At 40.7% G+C, this 13,888-nt stretch overlaps 1 protein-coding gene across 2 annotated transcripts in view; it reads right to left on the bottom strand.

Annotated features, from left to right (window-relative positions):
• LOC139380281 (growth factor receptor-bound protein 14-like) overlaps positions 1 to 13,556 on the bottom strand; it is a 61,273-nt gene extending 47,717 nt beyond the window's left edge. Inside the window, exons 1-2 of one of the 2 annotated variants that reach the window (XM_071122844.1) lie at positions 13,467 to 13,556; positions 1,335 to 1,549 (exon numbers count right to left, since the gene is read on the bottom strand). In XM_071122844.1, the coding sequence (XP_070978945.1) occupies positions 1,335 to 1,513 (179 nt within the window). In that variant the 5' untranslated portion in view covers positions 1,514 to 1,549; positions 13,467 to 13,556. Of the gene's footprint in view, positions 1 to 1,334; positions 1,703 to 13,466 lie in introns of those variants that run through there. The other variant, XM_071122843.1, reaches the window with a different exon arrangement.
• Between the last annotated feature and the right edge of the window lie 332 nt (positions 13,557 to 13,888).

The raw sequence follows: 13,888 nt of genomic DNA, 5'->3' as shown, positions 1-13,888 counted from the left end.
CCTCTACCTGAGACATCATATATCACTGTCAATACCCAAACTGAAGCATGTTAATTGCCAGAGTCTACTGTATACCCCCTAGCTATTGTTAGTGCCTTTGCTGTGAATAATGTCTCTTCTGTACATTCGAGGGGATAAGTAGGACTGAACAGTTGATACTCCCAGACAGACACAGACATGGCTGACCGACAATGAGACTAGTCATGTCTGCGACTGTGTGTGTGTGTGTGTGTGTGTGTGTGTGTGTCCCCGCCAGTCAGAAGACACACCAAGCAGAGGGACAAACTGAATTTTGACTAGACGATAGATTACAATGCACCCTCCACCGCAGCAGTGCGCAGCTTAGAAAGAGCACTCGGAGCCTAGCTCGCTCCAAGTCTGCATAAAGAACATTCGAACTTGACATCATTCAAGACAGAGTTTGGCTACCCTCTATACGTTATAGGCTACACACTGCAGAACCGGGTCACCCCCGTTCACGCATAGTGAATCCACAACGGAAATACAGGCCTATGATCCTTATGATAATCTGACATGGATTTCTGATTGTGTCTGTGTGAGGGAGAGGCCACGATGGCCGCTACGCTGTTGACTTCACAAAAACTCAGCCAGCGTGTCCTTTTAATCATTTCATACAAAAACGAGCAGAAAAAGCAACCCTGTCCGTGTGGGAAAGACAGGCCTGACAAAAGCATCACCACATTTGCCATTAGTATCATGAGAAGATATGAAATTGAGATTTAACATGGCTTATATATGTGAAGGCATTTCACGGTAAAGTCTACACCTGTTGAAATTCAGCACATTTGACAAATACATTTGAGGGCCTTGAATGGTAAAAAGTGGCTCACATTGACATGTCCTTACTGCTATATAAACACACTGCAGTTACTAAGTTACTAATTACAAGCATCAAAGTAACAGGTGTTGGAGTTCAGTCCAGTTCTTTCAGCGTACTCTCAAAATTGGGTAAAACTATTCTCTCGCCGACAGTCGTGCATTTACCGGTACAAAGTCTACGGCAATTGTTCAACTGGGACCTCTGTGCCCTGCTGTTGTGAATACAAAGGGTGCACTATTCCTCTGTAGGACAGCACATTGTACGAGCGCACTAATCACATATGTTAAATATTAACTTCAAGTCGCGAGTTACAGTATAAAGTAAGATAGATACGCTGAGACTTTGAGGAAATCTGGGTGATATACATTACCAAACACAAGGTGTGTGTTTTAGACTGTTCATTGAAAACATAACTATGACTAAAAAGACTAAATGTGACACTAAATCACATTCATTCACACACCAGCCATTCCAAAGGAGAAATGAATAATACCTATTCCCCTGGCAGACAGCATTCCTGGAAAGCTGGGCATTTGGTGGTTGTAAAGGACCATGCAAAGGGATGAGGGATGGGCTGGAAAAGCAACTCACATTACCCTTCCCTCTCCCAGAAACCCCTGCTTTCTCTCCGAGGCTGCCAGAGATGTGTACGTCTTCCAGTGTGTTATTCATATCACTCGTGGGGGCCGGCTATATCCAAGGCATCATCTGAAGCAGAGAAAAAGAGACGAGCTGTTGGAATGGAGTGTACGGGGAAGTAGCAGAGTAGAGCACAGTGAGAGGGAGCAAGAGCTGGAAGGGATCCTCTGTCTGCTCACAGCACACAACAAGCCCCTTCGCAAGGCTCATCTGCTGCCCGTGCGACTGGCCCAGTGTGGCAAAACATGATCCACCACAATAAAGTTATTTTTAACTCAATGACTCGCAAATGAGCCCTGGCTTTGACACAGTGGCGTATTAAAATGCATGCACCAACTCTGGGATTTGTTTTCTCCCCCTGGTTTAGTTGTAGTTGTTAATTCTTCCCTCTATTTCTTTGTTTTCCCCCCCCCCCTCTCCCACTCCCTGGAAAGCAGACTTGCACAGAAAGCACACCTACGCAAAGGGTTGTAAGTCTGTAACTTAGCGAAGTCGTGAGTCCTGGGCGGCTACCAGACTGTAATACCAACTGCTTCTTTTGTCACAGACTTCGCACCAAGGTCCTGACTGCACTTTCAAACTGAGCCCTGTGCTGGACTGGATGAATGTGGAAGCGGAGAGTATCCCAGCCATGATGTAGTGGGCTGTGTAGGTTATGTCATTCTGTGACAGCCAGCCAAGCATTGTGTGTGTGTGTGTGTGTGTGTGTGTGTGTGTGTGTGTGTGGGGGGGGGGTGATAGATGTTATCACGTCAACTATCTGAAAGGTAACGTGTAACAGAGATTGGGCTGAGGCTGAGAGGCTACTGTAGATAATCACACGCAGGCAGTCATCATGGTAACATCCGGTCGCAGTACCAGTTTACTTAGCTTGCTGAAATCTAGACGGCAGAACTTCATTCTATACAAACCTTTGCAAAATGTTTCTAACTCCAATGTCTACTTTATTAGTAAGTAGGCTTGTTGATGGCTGCTGAGGGTGATAATGTTATGTGCTTCAAAACTGAAAAGTTATCTGTATAGGAGCAACTTTTCAAAAAGCTACTTAAAATTGCAATAACAAAAAAAAATGATGGAAAATGCTATTAACAAATTTAATCCCATCGGTCACAATAGTGGAAAGAAATGTTTGTAATGTTTGTACTTTACAGGCTCTAGAGAAGATCAACAAATTAGTCATATATTATGCATGAGTAAAAAGGTGTCTAGTATGATTCAGAGAAGTTTAATATGATTTCTCTAATGGTCTCAAGACCACAAGCATAAATCTCCAAGGTGTACTTTTACAGACATATTGGCACCAGAAGTCTGTATTCAACAACTTAAAAAAACAAATACATTGTTGGAATTTAAAAATATTTTCTATGTAAATATGTTTAAAAAAAGGGTCTAGTTTACAAATGTGCCTTCCATTTTCAATCCATTGAATCAATGACGCTGGAGGTATATGAACATATCTTAGCGGTGTGACCAATGGGAAAATACAGTGGCTCTAACTCATTCATCATAGCGGCAGCGTAGCCTAGTGGTTAGAGTGTTGGACTCGTAACCGGAAGGTTGTAAGTTCTAATCCCCGAGCTGACAAGGTACAAATCTGTCGTTCTGCCCCTGAACAGGCAGTTAACCCACTGTTCCTAGGCCATCATTGAAAATAAGAATTTGTTCTTAACTGACTTGCCTAGTTAAATAAAGGTACAAAAAAAAATAGCAGTCTTTATTTTTTTTCAGTAGATTGAAGTCGAGTTGGGTTGTGGATATACTTCATCAAGATGATCTTACAGACGTTAATCCATTAGCCTCTACATGCTGTATGTTTAAATCAGTGATTGACTGTAGAAAGTCATATTTTGTCATTTCAGGGGGGGAATTAGCCATGTATTGACCCATAAACTGAATTAGTGTAATAATGTAACAAATATTGAATGTCAGTAAGGTTTGTTTGGCATCTCTTGCACAAGGGAAGACCTGGCTATCAGAGCATTGGGACATAGCCACAGGTGTCAACCTGGTTTGTATGGGTATTTGGGCTGAGATATAAAAGGTGTCAACCTGGTTTGTATGGGTATTTGGGCTGAGATATAAAAGGTGTCAACCTGGTTTGTATGGGTATTTGGGCTGAGATATAAAGGTGTAGATCTGGTTTGCGGGAGTACTGGAACTGAGGTGAAGGGCTAGACCTGGTTTACAGTTTATGAGTATCCAGGCTTTGGCACATATTTAGACCTAGCTTAGTTGACTATTGGGGTTCAAGCACAGGTGCAGACTTTGTATGTATGTAAATTGGAGCTGAATTACAGGTGTACCCTTGTGTGTATAAATATTGGGGCTGAAATGGAGAAGTACACCTATTTTTTTTTACAATTGGGCCTGACATGTAGCAGTAGACCTGTTAAAACATTAAATAAAATGGGGATTACACGTGCAGGTATACACCTGGTCTGTAAGAATATTGGGGCTAAAGTACAACTGTAGACCTTGTTTGTATGGATGTTGAGGCTTGGGCACACCTGTTTTATATATGAGCATGCCCATGGATTTACCTGCTTTATGAGTAATGGAGTGTGGAAATACACAAGGCTCATATGGCTGGGTCTGGACGGACGGCTATCGCACATTCAAATCCTCTGGCAACAAGTTTGTGGTAGGAAAAAATGGTTTAATGGGGCACGTGTTATAACACTGTACTACGAGTTTATCAATGAAATGATTAGCGTATTCAGGTCAGAGATCGCAGGACTAAGATTTGCAAATAACAGGGTTTGGGTGTGCAGCAATTAGCTGCATATGTTACCGTTGGTGACTTGGGGAATACAGGCCTAAGGAAAGTGGGCAGAGGAGTATTGGAAAAGGAACTGGAGTCTATGAGTAACAAATAGGGCATTTAGGGCTATGATATGGGTGTATCAGTACTTGATTGTATCTATATTAGGGAATTGGCATGTGGGTGTTAGGGTCAGGGCATGGGGTGTGTGGCTAATTGTGTTTAGGTGTGTGGGTAAGTGGGCTGTGGTATATAGATATTGGGGCTGAGGAATTGGGGTCAATGTATGTTCATTGTATTATAAGCACATCACAATTGTGACCGAGAATATAACAGTTTTTTTTTCTTTTTAACATGCTTTTCAATATTTTGTAAAAAATACAAATCTATGGATTACATGTTAGGGTTACTAATGGCTAGGGTAGGTTACTTTCTAAATGTAATCCGTTACAGTAACTCATGTTTTATTTAACTACGCAAGTCAGTTAAGAACAAATTCATAATTTCAATGACGACCTAGGAACAGTGGGTTAAATGCCTTGTTCAGGGGCAGAACGACAGATTTTTACTTTGTCAGCTCGGGGATTCGATCCAGCAACCTTTCGGTTACTGGCCCAACGCTCTAACCACTAGGCTACTTGCCGTTACATGTCCAAAATTGTAATCAGTAACATAACTTTTGGATTACCCAAGCTCAGTAACGTAATTGGATTACTTTCAGCTACTTTTATTTTATTACTTTCCCCTTGAGGAGCCAAAAATGTATATTGAACAACATCTATTGCAGGATAAAACAATGTTAGAAATTACATAGGTGGCCATGAATGGATGTTGCATTTTACTTTATGGGTTGGTTGTATGTAGGTTTCTTCTATCCCACTCTTTTCTACTACAGATACTAATACTATTAGGTTATATCTTCACCAACGTCGGTCAAATTTCCAGCCATTCCAGTTGATTTAATAACCCTTGCTCTTCAAGAAAAGGATTTTGAAATATAGCTTAGCCCAAAATTACCTGAGCATAACTCAAACTAAAAGCTCATTAGCCTACTCTGTTAATGATTTTGTTGTCATGGAGGACTGATTGGTATCATTGCGTAGTGTTGAAAAATAAATGCTGCTCTCATGGAATTGCATGCTTTGAGCACTACCGATAAGTGCTATTTGCATGTGAAAGATGAATGCCGTATGCTGCATTTTCTATAGGACTATTAACTTTTTTTGTTGGTGTCACCTTGATATCTCAACAATTTGCAGATGTTTAAGTCTATGTTAAGTCTGTGCGAGTTTGAGCATGTCTGTTAGGCCCGTTTTTTTTTTATATATATATTTTTTTATCAGCACGAACTAGATTGAGCAATAAAAGCCCGACTTGTGGTCTTCATAAATTATAACTTGTTTTTGACAGTATGTGGAGCACAATACCACAGAGGAAGGGAGGAAATCCCTCAAACTTTTATTCGCACTATGCGGTGGTTGCAAGAGCACAATTCTCACTGGTTGTCCACTGGTCGAAAAACATTTCGGTTAAAATACACATATAAACTGAGTGTACAAAATATTGAGGACACCTGTTCTTCCAATGACAAATTGACCAGGTGAAAGCTATGATCTCTTATTGAGGTAACCTGTTAAATCCACTTCAAATCAGTGTAGATGAAGGGGAGGAGACCGGTTAAAAGGAGGATTTTTAAGCATTGAGACATGGATTGTATATGCGTGCCATTCAGAGGATGAATGGGCAAAATAAAAGATTTATGTGCCTTTGAACGGGGTATGGTAGTAGGCGCCAGGTGCACTGGTTTGTGTCAAGAACTGCAACGCTGCTGGGTTTTTCAAGCTCAACAGGTTCCCGTGTGTATGAAGAATGGTCCACCACCCAAAGGACATCCAGCCAACACAATATTAAAGTGTTCTTAATGTTTTGTACACTCAGTGTACATTTGTGAACAGCCATCCACAACAACCACAATCTAAGGTGCAAATGGCTAAATGAGAGAGCAGCACTGTGATTCACATCACTGCGCTACTGTATGTAGATGTCAATAATAAGTGTTATCCGTAGCGCACGTAGGCTACACCACTGCTGTTGTCCTTACCTCCAAGAGTTTATTCAAGTTGGATAATCATTGGCTGCAGTCAAGGCCATTGGAAGATAATAGCTTGGACTGTAGCCTACAAAAGCCGACTCTTTTCACGCAATCCTTCAAAAGGCATTCGGTGTGTCATCACAGGGGTCTCTGACTTGTGGTCAGATTCGCTCAGGCGGAACAAACTTACATTTGTGCCTTTTTTTCAATGCGGATTTGAAAAAACAGGAGTCAAATAATTATTGCGAACATACATTATGAATTTAAAAGTAATCCTAGAAGTATTACAATATTTTTGTTGATAAAGTAACAGTTTATTTTTTTTCATGTATTCTGTAACTCGCCAAGTCTGCAAATGGCAACTGGGGGGATTGGTTACATGTCCCACTACCTGAATATCACTTGTTTTGATTAAATATAAGTCATGTTCTGCTTTTTCTTATCACTCGATTCTAGGATTCCAAAGTCAAGGCGAGAGTCAAATGGCCCATCACTGTGTCTTTTCACAGTTAACAAAACAAGCACTAAAAGCTTTTCTTGAGGACACTGAGCATCTTTTCCCAGAACATGGCTTCAGTCTCACCCTGAAGAGGCTCCTGTGTCTCAGTGTGCTTCCCAAATGGAAACCTAGTCCCTATATAGTGCGCTACTTTTGACCACAGCCCTCAGGGTCCTCAGTTGTTTAAGCAGCCCCCTAGCAATTCAATGGAAAATCAGACAGATCTGTATGAAAGGGAGCTGTGTGCCTCCAGTAATGCACTCCCAGTGTAAAGGAGCCTGAGCTAACAGCACTGTCACAATAACACAGCTCCACCTGGCTTAGGTTACCTTTTCACTTTAGACACACCATCATAAGAAAGGCCCCCTCTTTGGAGAGCACCACTGACAAAGCACGACACACACAAAAAAAACAACAGGAAACAATAAAATAAATGACATGCTACTGCTGAAGTCTCTGTAAAGGTGAATGCAAACAGTCCCATGCTTATTCATCCAATGCATAAGCAGTACGTAAGTAGCCTTGCAAAAGCCTTGTGCGAGCCGGAATGTCAGGAGCCTCCCGATTCTGTAGTGTGTAGCAGCTTGATGTACAAGTATACCCCCTGGACAGGACGCAAGTCTATTGCATTAGCGGCACAATAGTGAATTAGCGAGGTAGTGTGTGTGTGTGTGTGTGTGTGTGTGTGTGTCAGAGAGAGCGCGACAGACAGAAAAGTAAGACAAAAAGACAGTAAGAGACAGACTAGTCAAACAATCCAACTGGGGTCCTACAAAAGCAAAGTCTGAGACAAGGACAGGGCAGAGCAGAATGAGCTGTCCAAAAATAACCCTGGCCTGAAACATATTCTTCGGCTATCAGTCAATGCAACTGCTTTCCAATTGTCCCCCACAGTGGCATTTTGTAAATGACGGATCTCTATGGCAAGACGCATCATTCACCCAAATTTGGTCAAAATCGGGCCAGTGGTTTCTGAGATATCGCATGGGTTAGCTAGACTCATATCCCTGAGCATGTGTACCAAATGTCACCACTCAGAGTCAAACAGATCAATAGATATAAATGTGCCCATTATTGCACCACCGTGTGGTCAATATTAAATGTTCTTACATATGTCGAGTCTTGATAGTACTTGCAACGTGGACCAAATTGTGTTACAATACAAATATCCTTTTACTTAACTAGGCAAGTCAGTTATGAACAAATTCTTATTTACAATGACGGCCTACCCCGGCCTCCCCTAACCCAGACATCGTTGGGCCAATTGTGCACCGCCCTATGGGACTCCCGATCACGGCCAGCTGTGATAGAGCCCGGGATCGAACCACGGTCTGCAGTGACACCTCTAGCACTGAGATGCAGTGCCTTAGACTACTACTCGGGATCCTTGGTTTATATGCATTTATGTGCCAGACCACGCCCAAGTGTTTATTGGTCAAAAGCAGCCATGTTGTTTTAGGTACTAGTCTGGAAAATATTGCATTGAAATACTTTTTTCCATAGATGCCACATATCAAGTTTTGTGCAGATCGGGCCCAGAAGAGTAGCATCTTAAGTATTTTTCACAAAATTCTAAATGGCAGACCTCATCAGTCCCTGAGGCAAATGTGTTCCTTGTCCAGAATTTCATGACTAAGTCAAACGAGGTGAGGGGCGGGACATTTCAAAGTTTGTATTTATAGCGCCACCATCTGACCAATCATTGTAATTTTGTAAAAGCCAAATCTCTATGGCAAGGAGCATCATTCACCCAAGTTGTCAAAATCAGGACAGTGCTGTCAGATATCGTGAATGTACGGACGGAGACAGATTCACAGTCCCCTCTCCAATTTCATTGTGGGGGACAACAATAGCTGGTGAAATCCTAAGTACATTCTAGCCTGTGTGGATTATGTATGAGGAGTAATGGTTGAGCAAGATGTTGAGCACTTGTAAATTAACGTAAAGATCACAGGCCAATCATAGAGTAGCAGTGGCACCCGTTTTGTCCCTTAACCTAGGATCTAAATTGTTGTCGTCATTGCACACACAGTACATGCACGGAAACAAAGCCATATTAGTGCTGTCTCCCAGAGGTCATATTGCATTCTCATACATTCAGCAGCCCCACAAAGTGATCCCCTCTCAGGACTCGATCCAACACGAAGACTGTCCACAGCATTAGCCTGGCCTTCTTAGAACAACATTATACGAGTAGTGCTGCTCATTTCCTAGTCGATTGTTCTTACTGAATATCCTAGTCCCACCCCCCTCACCTAATATTCATGAGTTACATGGGGAGAGCAGGTGAGCTGCAATTTGTAGGTTGGAAATCACAGATGATTTCGTAGGGAAAATATAAGCTCACAAAGACAAACAGCCTAGGTGTCTTTCATCAAGGTGGTGTGGTTTACGTTGTAGCTGAAGAAACAGGAACGGGTCTGGGCTCATACAGTGTGACTGACGTCAACATATGATCTAGCCCCTAGACTATGTTCTCGTTAGGATATGAAGTAAATAAGCAAACATTATCCTCATAATCATCATGAATTATTTGTCTCTGGAGCAGCATACTCCGCACATGCAAGTGGTACTGTGCTTATGGAAAGTGCAGAAACAGCTATTCTTAGGCTGTTACGTAGAAACATAATTACGCATTAGAAAAACAGCACGTAACACACAGACTCTCACCCCCATTTGACTTTTACAGCACAACTTACTAAGCAGTCTGACCCCACCCGCTCCCCAGTCCCAGCTGGCTACACTACATCAGCTGCTCTAACGGAGGACCTTGTAGAATTCAAATACCTTTCTAATGCTTCATCCTTTGTTGACGCAGAAATGAGGAAAGCTATAATACCCCAATCTATCATTTCTTGGAGTCCCGGTTTGATGATTAGAGAGAAATGTTGTATGAGCCATTATGTGTATGACTGAGCAGCCAAAACACCTCATGCTGCTAGATGCTAGCAATAGACAAAACCCTGTGACAAAAAAAAAGTTTTAGGAAACTTGGCTGTTTTGCTCCAACTCAAGAAGTGCCAAAGCTAAAAGCAGAAGAATACAATTCTCGATCCAACAGGCAGATTACAGTAATTTAATGTGAAATATAATATTATGTGATATACTCTAATGTTACCGACTTCCAAATTTGTCATGTCTACAGTATGTAGGCAACACTAAAATTACTACTGTAAAGTAATGTAACTACTGGGAGGGGGCACAAAGAGAGAGAGGAAGAGAGAGCAGGAAAGAGAGAATCAGATTCTCTACACATTACTGTCTGCAATTTACATATCAAATACCACCAAGACTTTTGAGGGATTGTCCGCTTCTTTTTGTCCATCTCTGGTGAATTCTATCCAGAGTTGTGGCAGATGAAGACGTAAAGAAAGAAATCTGGCACAACACATTCAGTACCAATGATGTCATGAATATTGTCATGCTTCTTGGGTATAATCTAAATAACAGGACCACTCCACACCTGTGATTTGCCAACGTTGACCGTTACTATTGAATAACTCGGTATGGTCTTTTTTCCAGATATAGTTTTACACAAAGTTCTGAAAATACTCCCCAATTAGTAGATAAGACTTTGGCCTGAAAGTATTTTCTCAGTAGATTATTACTATTACCAGAAAAGAGTGACACTTAAAAGTGAAGAACACTCAATAATAACTGATATGATACATTTTTAAGTATAGCACCTAATAATGTATAAAAGCAACTTAAATTGCTTTACAAATCCCTTCTGAAAACAGGGAAAAGACAGCTAAATTCACTGATCCCGGATTTACTGACATGCATGGATAACAGATTTGCCAAAAGAGGCAAAACATTATTTTTTTTACCAATGTAGACGGTTCTTCTTTAAAACTGTAATCCTACTCTTAAAAGGATAATCCATGTGGAATAGACTTGAATATTATTATTATTATTAATATTAGTATTTCAATGGTGTTTTCAAAAAGTACACATTCTGTCTGTTACAGGTGTGACACTGTAACTATACAATACAAATTTGACTGGTATGCACATCAATGTAAACAGAACCGCATATTTATCAGGGTTGGGCGGTATCCAGATTTCCATGCCTTCATACTGTTCCTGTACCATACTAGGGTATATGGTATTACCGGCAGCGCACACAAGAGGAGCTCATTTCTTTTTTTTATGCTATCAAGTACTTGCTATTTCCCATAGCAGACGCTAGGTAAATGCTAACAAACGCAAGCAAACATAAATTAAATGCAAGGACAGATAACCAAGCACATAAAGTTAAACAACTATCTCAAAAGGCTACCCACACTTAATCCTGGAGGGGATTGATGGTCTCTGCTGTAACCAAGGTAACTTGCTCTTGAAAGCTAGCCACCCACTGCTAGCAAGTTAGCGAAACAAATGCATAGCTGGAGCCCTGAGCTGGAGAAAATCTATGTGGCACTTAGATAGTCAACTTGTAGTAAGATATTTAGCTGGCAAACATTAGTAGTGAATTTCAAGTGTAACTTGATCACCTCTCTTGTGCTGCTCAACACGAAACATAATTTTGCTCTTTGTAAACAAGCATACCATGTGACTGGCTCAATTTAATTATTGTGAATAAACAATGTAATAAAAATGACACTATTGAAAAATCATTGTCAGTATTTCAAAATACCCCGGTATCCGGTCCAAGCCAAATATTTAGCGATACAGTCCGTTAAATTATTATTTTAATTAGCTAAATCCATCAGTTGAGCAAACTGGCATCTGCAAAGAAGGGGGAAAAAAAAAACTGTTCTCAGTAAATAAAAATGTTCAGCTGGATCCACTTCAGGGGACTATCACATCATGCCCTCTTATTCCACTGCATGAACTCAGGCATACAAAAAGACAGGAAAAATACCCAATTGCATAATAAATTACCGGCTGTAATTTACAGCCTACAATAGTACACTTGTAAACACTCAGACTGCCTGGTGTCCTCAACCACTCTCAATACTGTATATTCAGAGATATCGCTGCTCATTATAATGAAAGATTAACATGCATCTGTCGAGCACACACTCTTTGCAACTCTAGGAGAAAATACTTGAACACGTGTAGATAACATTTGCTAAATCTGTACAGCATAGCCTGTTCCCTGAGTGTACAAAAGCTCTAGGTTGAAGAGCTTTTAGCCTCTGAGTGTTCTGCAGGAGATAGGCCCTAAGTGGATATTTTAGAGGTCTCCTTATCAAACTACTAAAAATACACACCCATTCTTGAAGAATTTTATATGAGGCAATAACCTGCAATGAATTTCAAACCTATTCAGGGTTTGGAAGCAAAATGGTTAAAAAATATGTAAAAAATATTTCATTATTTAATTCCTAACGGCTATGCACCAACTTGATCATGCCTCTTTCAAACTTACTATCGTCAAGACCAAAAGCAAAAACATTATCCTACAATTTAATAATTATTATATTTGATCAATAACAGCTTGATATTTAAGTCATACATTATAAATAATTTAACATTTGTACATAAATATTTTACACATTTAGTCATGGTCAGTTAAGTGCTATAATAGGATACTATTGTTATTACTTTAGTGACGGTTAGGTGACTGCACCCTATATGGCCTTGTGCTCTAATAATGACAAGTAGGCTAGGCCATATGGATTTCAATGTTGAGCTCGGTAGGTTCATACAAACAACAGCCAGATGGCAGTAGTATGGTATTGAAGTGACATATTACGGTAGTCTGTGTGAAATAAAGAGCTAGAATAGTCTATTTGTAATATTCATAATGACAAAGTTGTAGTTTATCGGTTTGTTTTTGATGAAAATTGTTGAAATTACGTTTTGAATCGTGAATGTATAATGAAGGGTTACAGCCTTTAGTTGTATTTTCCCATAACCGTTCAATTTCCATTTAAGATGCGATATGCAGAAATCGCTCCGCCATTTACTGGTTGCTAAAATTCGATTTGTCCGCCTAAATTCAGTTTATGTGCCAAAACAAGCAGTCATTGTGTAGATAATCCCTGTACCATCTAAACCGCTGTGATATACAATATTTTGGGTTATGTAAAATGTATTTTCAGCTGTTTGATGCTGGTTTACAAAACCGAAAGTAAATGACGCCAAAACGAAAAACTTTAAAGGGGGGGGGGGGGGGGGGGGGGGTGGGTCATGAAGGAAACAATAGTATACTGGGCGGTGGGAGGGCTGCAGGAATGCCCACATGCAGGAACGTCCGAATTGTGGGCTGCAGTTGCACACTGTAGATTCTTAGACTTGTTATCAATTAGAATGATAGATCTATAACTCAATTTCTATGTTCATTTGGTCCGGTTGCCAAAAAAGTGACATTGTAGCTTTTAAAATTATTATTATTACATTATTTCACCTCAGCCTCTTATGACATAGACAAGACAGGTAGGCTGCACGTGTTTTACCTTTACGGTCACAATAACATGCATCACACACATCGTCTGTCAGAAAATAAGATTACGAGTCAACATATTCGAAGGACATCTAAAAACACAATGGATAGGTCGAGGACACCATGTAATCATCGACATTAACATAATTACACAGTAGGCTAGCTATACTCTATCGGTATAACTCAAACAATTAGCCTATGCCAGCGCTCCCTAGAACATGGTTTATTGTAACATAATACCTGCCGCTCGCTGAAATGGCACTGTTACTGCATATCGCTTCCTCTCTCGTCTTCATCCCTGCCTTTGAGGTGTTTGCTCATCTAGTCCACGCGTTCTCCCTAGACAGGTGTTTATATTTACGTATGCGTTACGTCATGCACAGCCCTCACGTTTTACCTGAGAGGGGTCTGGCGCTGAGATCCGGCCTGAAAAATGGTTCAATCTTGTAGAGAGAAGAATCATCTTACTTTTTATGGGATGTTGTTTTGTACCGTTTAATTGTAGTTGAAGCATGCTTCGTTTCAGTTACGGGACCTTTTGTACTTTTAATAACATGAATTGTCTAGTGCACATATGTCAGAGTCAAGGCCCGCGGGCCACATCCGGCCCGCAAGAAGGTTTTTTACGGCCCCTGGGATGATCTTGATTTATTATTAGAACC

Source organism: Oncorhynchus clarkii, chromosome 22 (genome assembly GCF_045791955.1).
Source record: "Oncorhynchus clarkii lewisi isolate Uvic-CL-2024 chromosome 22, UVic_Ocla_1.0, whole genome shotgun sequence".
Classification (NCBI taxonomy): Eukaryota; Metazoa; Chordata; class Actinopteri; order Salmoniformes; family Salmonidae; genus Oncorhynchus; species Oncorhynchus clarkii.
This window is presented reverse-complemented; position numbering and strand designations above follow the sequence as displayed.